The sequence below is a fragment of the Falco punctatus genome, assembly GCF_963210335.1.
Source record: "Falco punctatus genome assembly, chromosome: 4".
NCBI classification, from domain to species: Eukaryota; Metazoa; Chordata; class Aves; order Falconiformes; family Falconidae; genus Falco; species Falco punctatus.
Genome location: NC_137583.1, coordinates 39,264,782 through 39,279,989, shown reverse-complemented (window position 1 = coordinate 39,279,989; position 15,208 = coordinate 39,264,782). Strand labels below are relative to the sequence as shown.

Below are 15,208 nucleotides of genomic sequence, written 5' to 3'. Positions count from 1 at the left end.
AGGGGTCACTCATGTGTGACGGAGCCTGGGGCTCCAGCTGCATATGCTGAGCAGCTCCTGCCTGGCCCTAAGCAGCACCGAGCGGTACAGTGAAAAGCCAGACCAGAAATAAGTTATTTCTCTGCCTGGAGAGGAGAATTTTAATTGGGATATATTTTAATCAGAACGTTGGGGCCATATACCCTCTGTGATCAGAGCTGATAAACCCCCAGCTTTGGGACAGGTCCTGGAACTGGGTCCCACCCCTGCCACGCTGGCTGCCAAAAGCCCTTTTCCTTTGCCCCACATCCAGTGGCCCCAGTCCTGAGGCGCCCTCTCTGCCAGGTGTCCCATCACCCCAGGAGGACGAGGCTCAGGCTGGTGCCACTCCCACCGCCAGGCTGGTCACAGGCAGTGCTGGAGGCAGGGGCACGCCACCCTCTGCACCCCACCCTGCAGGGAGGCATTGGCCAGCGTGAGGAGGGGGCCACGGGGCAGGGCCCGGCCAGTTGCCACGCTAGCCACCTCCCCTGGCAGGAGAGCCCGGCTCCAGAGCACGAAGCCAGCCAGGTGACCCACAAAAGCTTCTGCGGTGCCCAAGTCCCTGCCAGGGTGGTCCTGCTCCCAGCCCAGCACCAATGAGCCACCAGCTGGAATTTCATAGCCCTGCTGGAAGCCAGAGCCAGCAGCCAGCACCCGCCTGTCCACGTAGAAGCGGTACTGGCCCTGGCCAGAGGACCAGGTGAGGCAGAGATGGTGCCATTTGCCATCCAGAAGTGGCATCACTGGGAGCTCCCGAAAATGCCTGTTCCTGATGACAAAGTGCACGGAGCGTGGGAGGTCCCTGCCGCAGCCACGCACAGCCAGCTCCCTGCTGCCGTTCTGGGTGGTGTAGTAGAGGAGGCCACCGAGGCAGGAGGCTGGGGTGGCCAGCCAGGCACAGAGCGACAGCTCCCGCAGCCCCTGGTGCAGCCCTGGCTTCAGGATGGCCACACGCTCAGCGGAGGTGTTGGGGAAGAGCAGGACAGCACCGGTGCGGCAGGCTGGGGAGGTGGGCACTGGGGCAGGGGGCCCGTACCTACCCTCTCCTGGCTGCTGGGGGGCCCGTGGCTGCTCCTGGGGGACCGTAGTCATGGTGGGTAGTGCCGATGCCGTGACTTGGGCTCCTGGTGCTGTATCACAAAGGTTCTCTGCATCCTCCCCGGGTGTTCCACCAGGCCTGGCATGGGCTGGCAGCCAGTGCCCTGCCTCCTGCCAGCGTTGCTGCCACCGCCGCCTTGCCTTTGGGCGCCGAGGGCTGGGGGTGCTGGGGGCCACCCGGCTCTGCGACTCCCACTCCAGCTGGCTGCCCCAGCTCTGGGCAGTGGCTGGCAGGCTGTGCAGCTTGGTGCCAGCCTCCACCAGTGTACCCAGTGGGTGAGTGAGTGGGCAGTGTGGTGGGCTCAGGGCACCCACTGTCCCCTCCAGTTGCTTCAGCCTGCGGTGCAGCCGCTGGCTGGTGGTGGCCAGGTGGGCCAGCTTGGTGCCCAGGGCAGCCCGGGCAGCCGCAGCTGCCTCTGCCTGCTCTGCCAGTGCTTGGAAGCGTCCATCGATGTTGTAGGAGATGTTGTAATTCCTGGCGATGCTCTGGAGATGGCTTAGTGTCACCTCCTGGAGCCGGCGAAACTGCAGGGGAGTGGGGCGAGGCGGGGTGAACCCACATCCCTGTGCCGGGCCTCGACAACCCCCAGCCTGGCCCAAAACACTGAGTGCCCCCCTGGCACAGGCCAGGCTGGGCCCCCTCCCCACCCCGCACACCCACCTGTTCCTCCAGCCGCCGCAGCCGCAGGAGCAGGGGGCCAGAGCGGGTCACAGGCCCGAGTGCCTGGGTCAGGCCACTCTGCAGGGTGGCAGCGAGGAGCAGGCAGAGGGGCAGCGCTGTCCCCGCCATGCTGCTGCCGGACACTTTATGCCTGCACGGCAGGGCCAGCCCTGCCCCCGTGGTGTCCGTCCCCCCCCCCGCGGCGCACCATGATGAGATCTGCAGGCAGTGCCGGCCTGCCCTAGCTGCCGCCAGCTCCTGGGCTCCCGGCCCTGCTGCCCTGGGCCAGGCACTGTGGGGGCGGTTGGCCCGGCTCAGGGGCTGCCTGGGGCTCTGGCTGCCCGGGTCAGGGGCCAGGCAGGGATGCTGAGCCCTGGGGCGGGGAAGGGTGTTGTGGGGATCCCTGGGCACACAGCCCTGGTGGGCCCAACCATGTGGGACAGCTCCTGGAGGGCAGCAGGGTGAGGAGTCTCAATAGTTAATATTGGGTGCAGGACAGGGTGGGCAGGTGGGACAGGCAGAGCAGGGCAGGCAGGGCAGGGTTGGTATGGTGGTGTGGGCAGGGCGGGCAGGGCAGTGCAGGCAGGGGAGGCAACGCAGGGAAGGGAAGGGTAGTGCAGGCAGGGGAGGCAAGGTGGTGCAGGCAGGGCAGCGCAGGCAGGGTGGGCAGGGCAGGCAGGCAGGGCCAGGCAAGCAGGGCAGGGCAAGGCAGGCAGGGCAGGTAGGGCAGGCAGGCAGGCAGGGCAGGGCGGGCAGGTAAGGCAGGCAGGGCAGGGTGGGAAGGCAAGGCAGGGAGGACAGGGCAGGCAGAGTTAGGCAGGGCAGGGCAGGCAGGCAAGGCAGGGCGGGTGGGTAAGGCAGGCAGGGCAGGGCAGGGGAGGCAGGGCAGGGCGGGCAGGGCAGGCAGGGCGGGGCAGGGCGGGGCAGGGCGGGGCAGGGCAGGGAGGGGCAGGGCAGGGCAGGGCAGGCAGGGCAGGGCAGGACGGGGCAGGGCGGGGCAGGGCAGGCAGGGCAGGGCAGGACGGGGCGGGGCAGGGCAGGCAGGGCGGGGCAGGGCAGGGCGGGGCGGGGCAGGGCAGGCAGGGCGGGGCAGGGCAGGCAGGGCGGGGCAGGGCAGGGCAGGACGGGGCAGGGCAGGGCAGGCAGGGCAGGGCAGGACGGGGCAGGGCAGGGCAGGGCAGGACGGGGCAGGGCAGGGCAGGACGGGGCAGGGCAGGACGGGGCAGGCAGGGCAGGGCAGGACGGGGCAGGGCAGGGCAGGGCAGGGCAGTCTGGGGCGCGCGGGCCACCAGGGGGCGGCAGCACGTGCGCGCCGCAGCACCGGCCGGAGACGGCGCTTCGGGGCAGGGCGGGGCGGGGCGTGTGGGGCGGGGCGGTGACGCGCGGCCGAGGCCCCGCCCCGTACCCTTGACGCGACGGCAGAAGATGGCGGCGGTGGGGACCCTCGGCCGCTGCATTGCCCGGTCAGGTGCGCCCGGCCTCGCGGGCGGGGTGGCCCCGCGTCCCTCCGTGTCCCTCTTCGGGGGGGTCAGCGTGTCCCTACGGCCCCTCCCCGTGTCCCCCGGCGTGGTCGGGGTGTCCCCGCGCCCTCCCTCAATGAGCCAGTTTGTCCCCCGTGTGCCCCGCCGTGGGTCAGGGTGCCCCGGTGCCCCCCATCAGCGCGCCAAGGTGTCCCCGCGTCCCCCCCGCCGTGGGTCAGGGTGCCCCACGCTCCCCCTCAGTGTGTCGGGGTGTCCCCGTGTCCCCACCCTGTCCGTGCAGGGCAGTTCTGGGCAGCACACCCCACACCCGGGGGGCTGTGCCCTGCCCGCCCCTACCTGCTTCTGTCCCCCCAGGCGTGCTGCCCCTCTGCCACCGGCCGGCGTGGGGCACAGCCGCCCGGCAGCCCCCCGGCCTCCCGCGCGCCCCGAGCCGAGCCTTCAGCAACAACAAGATCCTGGTGGAGCTGGACGAGAGCTCAGGTACGGTGGGCAGCCCCTCTGCGGTGTCACCCTCAACCCACGGGGCGTTGTGGGGCACAGGCAGCGCCCCTTCCCTGCCTGCCCCATGGCACGCGTGGCCCTGGGCTTGGAAAGCCACCAAAGCCCCAATGTCCCAGTGTGAGCTGCTTAGGACCCGCTGGGGGACAGGCGTCCCACCGGTGGGGGCACTTCAGGTGGCTGGGTGCTGCTTGGGTGCCGTGGGCAAACCCTAGCCGTCACCATGGGCAGACCTTGTACCCTGTCCCCTGCCTGTGCATCGTGCCCTCTGCAGGGTCCCAGCTTTGGGGACCTGGTGGAGTGGCAGGCGCTTCTTCAGGGAGCAGCTGCTGGGGATTTCTGTGTCCGACTGCCAGGAATAGTTGTCATGGGGCCAGGTCCCTGCACCGAACAAAGGTTGCCTCTTCTTCCTTTGGCTGCCAGGCCCCTGGGTGCATCCTCACGCTGCCGTCCCCAGCCCAGGCAGGACTGCAGCACGCAGACAAAGCACTCAGTGAGGGCCTTTCGGGGCACAGTCGCACCCTTTGGAAGGGGACAGGGGTTCGGAGCCCTTCCCGTGGTGCTGGCCAAGGTGGCAGTGCTGCTGGCAGGCTCGGAAAGGTGTGTGATCCCTGGGCGGGGGATGCTTGCTGTGATAGAAGCTGGAGGCTCAGTGTTATCCGTTGAGCCCAGAGGGAAAGGAACTGCTGGGCAGCATGACCCCCGAAGTGGCTGGGGTTTGGGACACATGACATGCCACCACACACATGCTTGTTCGTAGAATCACAGACTGGTTTGGGTTGCAAGGAACCTTAAAGATCACCCAGTTCCAGCCCCCTGCCACGGGCAGGGACACCTCGCACCAGCCCAGGCTGCTCCCAGCCCCGTCCAGCCTGGCCTTGGACATGCCGGGGATGGGGCACCCACAGCTGCTCTGGGCAGCCTGGGCCAGCGCCTCAGCACCCTCACAGTGCGGAATTTCTTTTTTCTCTCTCATTTAAATCTACCCTCTTCAGTTTAAAGCCATTTCCCCTTGTCCTGCAGTCTGTCCTCAGCTTTCTTGTAAGCCCCCTTTAGGCGCTGGCAGGCTGCTGTAAGGTTTCCCGGGAGCCTTCTCTTCTCCAGGCTGAACCACCCCAGCTCTCTCAGCCTGTTTGCACAGCAGAGGGGCTCCAGCCTCTGAGCATCTTTGTGGCCTCCTCTGGACTCGCTCCAACAGGTCCATGTCCTCCTTACAGTGGGGGCCCCTGAGCTGGACGCAGCGCTGCAGGTGAGGTCTCACGAGAGCAGAGTAGAGGGGGACAGTCACCTCCCTCGACTTGCTGGCCATGCCGCTGGTGATGCAGCCCAGGGTGTGGTTGGCTTTCTGGGCCACAGGTGCACATTGTCGGGTCATGTCGAGCTTGTCAACCAACACCCCCAAGTCCTTCTCCTCAGGGCTGCTCTCCATCCATTCTCCACTCAGCTTGTATTGATACTGAGGGGTGCACCAACCCAGGTGCAGGACCTTGCACTTGGCCTTGTTGAACTTCATGAGGTTCACGCAGCCCCATCTCTTAATCCTGATGCTCCATGTTCACCACTGGCTGAGTGAGCCCAGCTTGTGGGCAGATCTGGGCAAAGGCAGGGCCGTGCTATTGGCCCTGCTGTTCTGGTGGCTTTTTGAAGAGCCAGGGGTGGAAAGACATGATCTGGGTGAGTAGGGAAACAGGGAGGCAGGTGAAGCTCCCCTGGGCAAGGCAATGTGTGCTGCTGTGGTAGAGGGTTCTGATGTCTATCTTTACCATGGCACAGGCGTCGCCACAATGAAGTTCAAGAGCCCCCCAGTCAACAGCCTCAGCCTGGACTTCATCACCGAGTTTTGCATAAGCCTGGAGAAGCTAGAGAATGACCGGACCTGCCGGGGTGTGATCTTTACATCCGTACGTGTTGTCCTGTGCTTGGGTGCAGACTGGGGGGCGATTTGGCAGGCATGTGTGCCGTTCCCTCGCTCATGCTTGGTCTCTTGACTCCCTGGTCACTGGCATGGGAAGGCCAGGAGGCAGCTTTGACCAGCTCTGGAAGGAGGGGCAGGGGCTCTTGAATGAGCTGTGCTCGTTCTTCTCTGCACTTCTCTAGCAGAACAACCACCAAGTATTGTCATTGTCTTTGAAATTAGAGCTACTTGTCTGCAAACCTGACACATCCCTTGAGATCTCTTGAACTGCCTGGAGGTAGCTGCTAGAAGATGCCAGTGCTTGTTTTCAGTTGAGATGTGGGTATGAGGTGGTGCGTGGGAATGGGACAGGACAGGTTTTGTGCTGCGTGGCTGATGTACCCACACAGGGAAATCATGCTGCACCTGCACAGGGAAATTGTGCTGCAAGCAAAGAGTCGCAGCCCTGTGGGCCATGCTGATGGAATGATCCAGGCTGTGGGACAACTGGGAAGATTGTTTCAGAACCCCAAAAGACCTTGGTTTATGTCATATTTAATTATCACTTTCCCTTTCTTCGGGCTGCCAGACCAAGTGCATTAGAGGGCTAAAGGGTCATCCCTGAGCAGTGACACTAAGTGACGTTTGTATTTTCCTGATTCCAGGCAGTCCCCAAAATCTTCTCATCTGGCCTGGACATCACCGAGATGTGTGGGAAGAGCACGGAGCACTATGCCGAGTTCTGGAGAGCCGTGCAGGAGATGTGGCTCCGGCTGTACGGCTCCAATATGGTCACTGTCGCTGCAGTCAACGTATGTCCTTTAGATCCGCCTTCCTAGTCGCCCCGCATGGTCTGTCGCTTGCTGCTGCTTGTTTGCACTGCGTGGGCAAGGACAGCCAAAAAGTCAGCCTTGTCAGTGTTGAAACAAATACAGGAATGTATTCGTTGGGAGGTCTTGGCAAAGTACATGTCTGTCAGTTCAGCACGCTGGGGTGTGGGAAGGTATGGAAGTGTGGGATGCTGCAGGCTCCATGGAAGCTGCAGGCGCTGCTGGGGTATAGCAGCATTTTGGCTGCGGTGGGGAGCTTGCACAGCACCCATGTCCTGCCGATGGAGGCTGAGGTGCCCTTGGCAGTGTTTTGTGCGGCAAGGGCCATACCCTGCCCCAAGAACTCAGCTAGGAGTCTGTCCTCCAGGTCGAAGGACCAGGAGGAGGGCTGTGGACCAGTGGTAGAGCCCAGAGGGGCGTTGATGGCAGACGAGTACCCCAGAAGCCGAGCAGCTGATGGAGGAGTCCAAAGGATGCCTGTCACATGCTCACCGGCTGCTCTCCTGGACAAGGCTCGTAGGGGTTGCCAGGGGTCACTTGCTTGGCTGTTGCACTGCTTTGCTAGAGGGGAGGAGGTGAAGGCAGCCATGCAGCACCACAAGGGCTTGTCCTCAGCCCTGTAGGCAGCGATGCTTGGGGCCGTGCAGTTTGTCTTGAGCCCTTTTTCACCTGGTTTTGCTCCTCCGGCTGTGGTTCTTGGCCAGCAGTGAAGTACCATCTGAATGTCTGTGGATGGGTTGTTACCTGCTTGGTGTCTTGGTTTTGATTTTCAGTGTGGTGCCGCTTTGGCAGCTCATGGTTCTGTGTCTGTCTGTAAACTGTCTCTGAAGGCAGCTGAGCCTCTGAGCGGCTTCCCACCGGTGTCCTGTGGAGGGCTAAGCAAGCAGCAAGTCGTAGCAAAGATGGTCACAAATGGAAGTTTTATAGACAGGTGGTACAAAGACAGAACCATTTCTGTGACATCTAGGGTTACAAACTCAACAAGTGTTAAAAACTCATGCAGGGTTACAAGAAAATGCTGTAGCAAATCTCCACTGCAGGGTTTGTAGCCCAAGTAGCACAGATCAATTATCTAGATTTCCACACTGGAAAATGCAAGAAACAAAGGGCTTGAAAACTGAAAGGGTAAACCTCGGTAAACCTATCAGAAATCTTTGGGGCTGTTTCAAATGAGGTAATCAGAGACTTGGGGGACATCTGCTCTGTCACCCTGTGTCTTCCCAGCTCTGGAGGAAACAGTGAGGCCGGAGGCGCAAGGATGTTTGTAACCACGACCTAGACTCACTCCTGCCTTCTCTTTGCCAGGGGTCCAGCCCGGCGGGAGGCTGTCTCATTGCCTTGACGTGTGACTACAGAATCATGGTGGACAACCCCAAATTCAGCATCGGCCTGAATGAAGCCCAGCTGGGCATCGTGGCTCCCTTCTGGTAGGCCAGCGCCTCGCAATTTTAGTGTCACGAGTAGGTTTCAAAAAAGAATCAATCTTCAAGGAGTTTCTTAATCAGTTTTAACTGGCTGCTGAGAGGTAGCGTCACGTGTCAGTGATCAGGTAGCTGCAGGAGACAGCACCTCATTTCTCCGTCCTGTCCTGCAGGTATGTGAAAAGCTTCCAGGCTGCACAGTGTCCTCATGTGTTTCACCAATGAGGACCTCAGTTCTGACTCTGCAGTCAAGTTTGGGACTACTGCTGGGAGATCTCCATGGCCAGGCTCAGTCTGGGAATATGCTTTTCCCTGGATACACACTGTGCACCTGCAAAACCCCATAGCTGTGGAGCTCTCTGAAAGCACAGGGACACTAATATACTAAGGTGCAGGCCCTTGCTTGCCTGAGAACGTGTAAATGTGCTGTTGGCAAGGAGCTTTCATATTGCAGCAAGTGGGCACAGGTGGGACCTGTGCATTGAGGGTAAATAAAGCAACTCTGGTGGAGAGGAGAGGGAACTCTGCTGGGGTAGTACCAAAAATGGCTCTGCTCACCTGACTTTGCACAGTATGACTGAACCTGTAGCTGTCAGAGACCCCTCCTGGGGAGTGGGACCAAGTGTGCTCTTAGCTTCGGTATCTGGGTGCAGCTGCCGCTGGCTGTTTCTTTCTCTGACTGGGTTTTCCTGCCATCTCTTCTAGGTTTAAGGACACATTTGTGAATGTTGTGGGACACCGAGTTGCTGAACGCTCCCTCCAGCTGGGCTCCCTCCACCCTGCAGCTGAGGCCCACAAGTCTGGCCTTGTGGACGAGCTGGTGCCAGAGGAGAAGCTCCAGGAGAAGGCTGCGGCTGTTATGGCACAGTGGCTGGCCCTTCCCGGTAAGGGTAGCACCTCTGGCAGAGGAAGAGGGGATCTGATCTGGGTGGGAGGGACAGGTTCTAGGGCTGGCTCCCAGCAGGTACCTAACAGTTTCTATTTAAAGGGAAGGTGTGGATGGCTGGGAGGCAGGAAGGCTCAGCACAAGGTTCCCGCTGCCTTGGGCTAACAGAGACACGTTTGCCAGTGGCCCTGTGCAGGAGGACACTGTGCTGGGTGTGTAGGGCACATGGCTCCAGCTCGGCTCACCCTGCCAGCCCTGCTGAGTCAATCTGGAGGAGCCTGAGCTCCAGATACAAGCTGAAACTGTGTCTGTCAGTGGAGGTGTTATCCAGGAAAGCTGCCATGGAGTGGAGGGAACAGGCTGAGCAAGAGTGCCTGGGTGGCTGCCAGTCCGCCTTTGTGGTCTGGATCAACTCTCAGCACTCTGCTGAGCTGGGGCTGGCGATGGGGACAGGAGGACAGACAGCAAGCACAGATGTCACAAGCATGTTTGGGCTGCTCCGTGACTGGCAGCACATGGTTCCTGGGCTGGGAGGGGGCTGTCCGCCGGCCAGGGCTAGATCTGAGCTATCCCATCCCATGCCACCTCCTGAGTGCTGCAGGGGTGTGCAACTACATGTCACACTTCAGCTGCACTTTCTGTAGAAATCTGAATGAAACTGCAGAAATGGACGGCTCCTAGGGCTGTCACTCTGTGTCCCAGCCTTGGAAGAGTGTCCCTAAACAGCTCTGTCTCCTGCTGTCCTGGTATTAGTGGCACCTCGGCCCCCAAGAGCAGGGAGCACATTTCAACTGTGCTCTCTCCTGGCTTGGCACCATGCAGATCCTTCCCCAGAGCCCTAATCAGAGCCAGGAGGAGTCTGTCCAGGTAAAGGTGTCTGTAGCAGACAGACCCGGAGCTCTAGGGCATGGGGTAGCTGGTCAGCATTTCACTGTCACGGCTGAAGCATGCTGAGAGCATGCTTGCAACTTCTGTGCAACATCATTGCACATGGTTCTGTACGTGTGTGAGCAGGTGTGTGCTCAAGCTTCTGTCAGCTCCAGCAGCCAGCGCTGCTCCGGCAGCATCCACGTATTTGTGTGGAACAGCACGGGCCCCGCGCCTGCTGCTGGGATGAGCTCTAGGGGACAGCGCTGCTGGCTGTTGTACGGCATGTTTGGCACGAGCGGACTGTCTTGTGAGGGGTTTGGGTGTGGGAGCCTAGAGCCAGAGCAGTTTCAAATAATGGAGAATTTTGTTTAGTTACTGCTGTCCTGAGCCCGGTGGTGTGTACTGGGGTGGGGGCTGGGCTCTGGAGGGCACAAAGAGAAGGAGGTGCACAACTGTCTGTCATCTGTCCCAGCAGATCAGTCATTTCCCCGCTGAGTGGTACAGATCATAATTTATTGTATGACAATTTATCCAGTTCAGCTTCCAGCCGGTGGGTTTTTCTCACACCTTTCCCTGCTGGTTCAAAGAGCCCTTTGGTGTGCAGTACTTCCCCGTTTGGAGGCACCTGCACGTGGTGGCAGTGGCTGAGAGCTGGTCAGGGGTGAGGACTGTGCGTGTTCCTCATCCTTGCTCTCCGCAGACCATGCCCGTCAGCTCACCAAGTCCATGATGAGGAAGGCAGTGTTGGATCGCCTCGTTGCTCACCGGGAGGAAGACATTCAGAACTTCATCAGTTTCATTTCAAAAGAGTCCATCCAGAAGTCACTTCGCATGTACATGGAGATGCTGAAGAAGAAGAAGAGCTGAGGAGCCAGCCTCCCAGGGTGCAGTCCCAGGAGTTCGAGTGACTCTCCAAAACACTGCAGGAGCTGTAGACTTGCACAGTGAAGCCGTCTGCAGTGTCAGCAACTGGTGCGCTGCCGGCTCCCATGGCTGCCCCAACCACCCCTTCCCCTTAGTCCCTGTAGAGTGCCTGACACCACCGCTGCCTTTCCCGAGAGTGGAGAGAGCTGTCTGCTCAGCTCCCCCGAGGAACGGACAGGGAGAGGGTCTTGACACCGCTGTGGCCCAAGCCTGCCGGTCCTTGGATATCCTCCCTCCTATCCAACAGCTAATTGTGAAATGAGATTTGTCAATAAAGTCTTTGATGAGGTAGGAGATGGATGCTTCGTTCCCCAGCCTGCCTGTGGTCACCTCTTCCTGGCTGGTGTCTCTGGGCTCTGGTTCGTCGTGGGTTGGGGGAGCTCTGCTGTGAGCCGCATGGGCTGGGGGGTCTGGGCATGGCTGGCTGTGACCCTTCTCCGGACCGGGACCCAGAGCAGCCCACGCACAGGGCTCATGGAAGGGGCTGCAGGGAGTGCCTTCACGGGGGTTGGTGGTGGGAGCTGGAGCTGGATCGTGGTTGGTGGCCGTAGGAGGAGCTCAAGCCATCAGCTTCACCTCAACTGGGTAGTGGTCACTGACTGCCAGAGCCTGGAGGAGGGCGAGAGGCAGGGAGGTGTGACACAGGGCTTTGGAGAGCCCCTCGCTGTGCTGGTGGAGCCAGCAGGGTGGCTGTGATGGCCCTGCCAGAACTTTCTGCGGGTTGGAGGGGGACACAATGTCCCCGACCCCAAGACACTCAACACACAAGGCACCAGTTTTGGCACTTCTCATGGAGAGATGCCCAGGCATGGCCTGGGGCAGGTGCTGTCAGGGGGGTGCCTGCCCTCTGAGACCCCCGTGTCTCACTTGGGAGCTCTGTGCCAGCTATGGGCAGTTGCAGGTTGGCTTGGATTGCCCCAGGCCCTGCCATCCTGCCCATTAAAGGCCACAAAACCCCCCGCGCATCTCATCTTTTCCCCACAGGGACAGGCAGTGACCCCAAATCCACCTGGGTCGCCTGTCACCCCGAGCTCCCTGTTAGCTGGCTGCAGGCTGCCGTGTCCCTGGAGGCACATGCCTTACGCAGGAGCAGTGCTGGCATCCCAGCAGGCAGGTGCTGGGCAGGGGCACGTGTGCTGAAGCTGGAGCCAGCTTGGTCTGCTGCCAGAGCTGCTTCAACCCCATCTTTGAGCTGATACTTAAAATTTTGGCAGCTCTATGGCTGTGCCGCGTTGCCAAATCCCGAAGAGATGCCAGCAGCCCTGCAGCCAGCGCTGCTCAGCTTTGGTGCGTTTGTGCCCTGCGTTTGCGAGCCCGACTCACCTCCTCCTGGTCCAGCTGGAAAGCGCGCTGGAAGTTGTAGACAGCAGCTGAATTTGGCACGATGCTTCTCTTCAGCTTAGTGCCACACACCACGATCCTGCCAGGGAGACACAGGCGGTGGGTCCTGCTCCGGCCCCTGCACTCAGCCGCTGGTGGTGTGGGATGGGCAGGGGGGTCTGGGGTGCCGGGGAGGGGGACAGCGGTGCCATCGTGGTGCTCACCTGTCATAGGCGCAGTCTGACTTCCCCACGGTGGTGTCGGTGCCGTCAGGGAGCAGCCACTTGAAGATGTCGCTGGTGCGCAGGCGGATGGCTGACCAGTCACTTGGCTGGATGTAGGCGCAGTCAGCATTGAAGTCCCCCAGGAACATGATGTTCTGCAGCAGGGAGATGGGGGGTTCATGGTGGCTGGGAAACAGGGCTGTCCCCAACACCTTCTCCCATGAGGGTCAGCCCAGGGTGCTGGGGCACCTGGTCCGTGGCAGGGGGCAGGGCAGGAGTAGGGTCCCCATCCCAGTACCCTTGCACCAGCCCTGATAGCCTTGGAGCAGGGACACAGCCTGGGCTGAATAGTCCCCGGGGCTCAGCGCCCACCCTAGGTACTACCCCAGTGTTGGTGACACTCACGTCGGTCCCCCACTTGCTGATGATGGCCAGGTAGACATCGTAAAGCGCATCAATCTCGGCGACAGCATTGTGCGGGGCTGAGTGCAGCGGCACCAGCACAAACTCCCCCACCTCTGCCAGGGGAGAGAGATGTCAGCTCTGTGGCCACCCCATGCCACCATTCAGGTCCACTAGTCCCCCTGCTTACTGGTGTGTGGTGCTGAGACCCTCAGGATGAATGGCTCCCGGCTGAAGACATCCTGGGGGTCCTCATATTGGTAGGTGTCCACCACAGATATGACATCTGTCCTGTGAGACCAAAGGGATTGTGACTGGGGCTTGGCACAGCCCTTGTGTCCCCTCCGTGGTGCCAGTGGCCCCGCAGTGCTGCCGGACAGGCAGCAGCGTGCCCAGCCCCATTACCTGTAGATGAAGAGGTACATCTCCTTGTAGTTTTCCCGTCCCAGGGGGCCACTGATCTCATAGTCATATGGTGACGTGGACATGCTGCGGAGATGCAAAGGCAGGATAGTGACTTGGCTGGCACCAGTGACACGACTGGCACTGTCCTGCGGTGGCCTCAGCATGACCAGGGGCTGGGCAGCTGTGGAGTTGGCACCAGTCGTTTCTGCTCTGCTGTCCCCTCCCAATGAGCCACCGTGTCCCAATGTGGGGTAACATGGGGTGTAGTGGCTCTGAGCCACCCTGCTGTCCCCACCACCCTGGGGTGGCTCCTTGGGCACGGCAGGACGCAGGTCAGCTCCTGACACCCCTTTCTCTGCAGGGATGCTCCTCACCTTCATTTGCAGCAAAGCTAAATTAGGTTAATGAGCAGCCCAGGGCTCAGCGGAGCCTGGCGTCACCCTGCCTGCCTTGGTGCTTTGTGACCTTGCTGGAGGGGACACCAAAGGGGCAAGGACAGGGGCTGGGCATACCTGCTCAGGAGCACTCACTGCCTTTCAACAAGGCAGCAGCAGCCTCTGCCTGTACCCTCCCCCAAAACAAGGTCAGCACCCAGCTGGTGGGGGGCTGCCAACCTGCGGTGCCCCATTTTACCCACCCCAGCAGCCACTTTTCCTCCTGGGGGACCCAAGCCGCTTGCTTCAGAGCATCACCTGCCACTGGGTCCATCCTGGGGGCCCCTGTCACTTGTAGGGTCTTGGGGTGCTGGGGGCCCCCTTCATCCCCCATCTCACCTCTGCCCAGCCCTGTTATATTTTGGAGACAGAGCTTGCCAGAGCTGTAGCTCCTTTCCACCCTGTGTGCTCCCATGGGATGGCAGCTTTCAGAGGGGGTTTGTGCCACTTGTATCCCCCTTCCTCTCCCCAGATTAGTCCTGGTGGCTTTTTCAGTGCCTGCTCAAAGCTTCATCCCCAGCACTTTTCCCCTACTCCCCTTTCCAAAAACAAACACTCTGCTGACAGACGACTTTTTTTTTTTGCCTTTTATTGCTTTGGCAGCTTGGCTTTTTCCCTGCTCCGCCCAGGCGCTCCCGGCTCCAGCCCCGCTCATACCTGTTGAGCTGCTCCATGAGCTCGGTGACAGCGCTGAGGTCGGAGTCGCGCACCTCCTGCACCAGCACCACATCGTAGCGGCGCAGGATCTGCAAGGCCGAGAGGGATGGCAATGGTGAGACAGAGCCTGCCACTGTCTCCCACCCATCTCCCAGCTGGCCACCCTGACATGGTGCTGGGTGCAGCACCATGGGGACCCACATGTCCCTCGGTGCTGGGGCAGGTGTCCCCACAGAGGGCTCAGAGGGACCACAGGGTGTGCCTGACACCCCACCTCGGTCCCCACCAAGACTTCATCCACCCAGGGCATCCTCAGCACTGGGACACCATCCCATCCATGGCCATGTCCCCACGTGCCCCTGGCACAGGAACACAGACACATTTTGGGTCTGCCCCAGCACACAGCCTGTCCCTGTGTGGCACCAGCTGCACTCACGCTGACGATGATGCCCGCCACTTCCTTGTTGGACATCTTGGTGTCACCGAATGCCTGGATGTTGAAGGCACCAACACGCAGTGTGGCGGTGGCTGGGCACAGGAGAGCCACAGCTAGCAGGGACAGTACCAGCACCATGGTCCCCATCCTGCCGGGAGGGATGCTGAGCCGTAGGGATGCAGCAATGAAAGCCAAACTTGGAAAACTGGATTTGAGGATAGTGAAAAAAACCAACCGTGTAGGTCCTTCCTAAGTCCTGGTGTGCAACGGTGTGCCGTGGTGGGCACTGCCTGGAGCAGCCCATGGAGCTGGCACAGGCTGTCTGCCGGCTCACCAGTCCCAGGGGAAGCTAAACCCAGTCCCGCTGCGGTGAGTTCGCCCAGCAGTGCCACTGCCACCCCTGGGATCGTCCAGCTCCGCTCCCTGCCAGGATGTCTCCATCGCCCACCAGCCCCAGCCACTGCCGCCGGCACCCCGAGAGCTGCTCCACATCTGCAGATCTGATCACAGCCCCCGCTGTCAGGATAAGGGAGTGACTCCTCATCCCAGCTCATCTCAGCCCATCCCAGTCCCTCCCTGTTCACAGCTGAAGATGCTGAGTGCAGATCCATCCTTACCTTGCTGAGTGCGCAGCACCTCTGCCCTCCCGGCAGCAGGACGGGCGGCTTTATTCCCAGTGGAGGTGCCGGCAAAGCAGGATGAGTCGGACACCCCCGTGGGGGTTTTGGCACGGCTCTGGGCTCCTT

At 61.0% G+C, this 15,208-nt stretch overlaps 3 protein-coding genes across 3 annotated transcripts; 1 reads left to right on the top strand and 2 right to left on the bottom strand.

The window, feature by feature from the left end:
* Positions 1-384: 384 nt before the first annotated feature.
* Positions 385-2,470, bottom strand: PTX4 (pentraxin 4; the record flags this gene model as incomplete). The annotated part of the gene is made up of 2 exons (XM_080384507.1): positions 1,781-2,470; positions 385-1,644 (listed from the first exon to the last, which is right to left on the bottom strand). Exons 1-2 carry the CDS (start codon positions 1,907-1,909, stop codon positions 385-387), a joined length of 1,389 nt encoding a protein of 462 aa, XP_080240633.1. The 5' UTR covers positions 1,910-2,470.
* Positions 2,471-3,128: 658 nt separating this feature from the next.
* ECI1 (enoyl-CoA delta isomerase 1) lies at positions 3,129-10,878 on the top strand. The gene is made up of 7 exons (XM_080384671.1): positions 3,129-3,248; positions 3,616-3,741; positions 5,533-5,660; positions 6,319-6,465; positions 7,789-7,910; positions 8,610-8,788; positions 10,361-10,878. Exons 1-7 carry the CDS (start codon positions 3,206-3,208, stop codon positions 10,525-10,527), a joined length of 912 nt encoding a protein of 303 aa, XP_080240797.1. The 5' UTR covers positions 3,129-3,205; the 3' UTR covers positions 10,528-10,878.
* Positions 10,879-10,966: 88 nt separating this feature from the next.
* Positions 10,967-14,628, bottom strand: LOC308062757 (deoxyribonuclease-1-like 2). The gene is made up of 7 exons (XM_080384675.1): positions 14,463-14,628; positions 14,027-14,115; positions 12,936-13,019; positions 12,721-12,821; positions 12,534-12,646; positions 12,129-12,283; positions 10,967-12,004 (listed from the first exon to the last, which is right to left on the bottom strand). The coding sequence occupies exons 1-7, from the start codon at positions 14,607-14,609 to the stop codon at positions 11,863-11,865; spliced, it is 831 nt and encodes a 276-aa protein (XP_080240801.1). The 5' UTR covers positions 14,610-14,628; the 3' UTR covers positions 10,967-11,862.
* Positions 14,629-15,208: the final 580 nt, after the last annotated feature.

Excerpts from the sequence above, each read along its gene's own strand:
- LOC308062757 (XM_080384675.1), bottom strand. The coding sequence starts at position 14,609 with ATGGGGACCATGGTGCTGGTACTGTCCCTGCTAGCTGTGGCTCTCCTG. Across the intron at positions 12,822-12,935 it reads ATGTACCTCTTCATCTACAG|GACAGATGTCATATCTGTGG; the intron begins GTAATGGGGCTG and ends TTGGTCTCACAG. Across the intron at positions 12,284-12,533 it reads TCAGCAAGTGGGGGACCGAC|AACATCATGTTCCTGGGGGA; the intron begins GTGAGTGTCACC and ends TCCCTGCTGCAG.
- ECI1 (XM_080384671.1), top strand. The coding sequence starts at position 3,206 with ATGGCGGCGGTGGGGACCCTCGGCCGCTGCATTGCCCGGTCAG. Across the intron at positions 3,742-5,532 it reads GGAGCTGGACGAGAGCTCAG|GCGTCGCCACAATGAAGTTC; the intron begins GTACGGTGGGCA and ends ACCATGGCACAG. Across the intron at positions 8,789-10,360 it reads ACAGTGGCTGGCCCTTCCCG|ACCATGCCCGTCAGCTCACC; the intron begins GTAAGGGTAGCA and ends TGCTCTCCGCAG.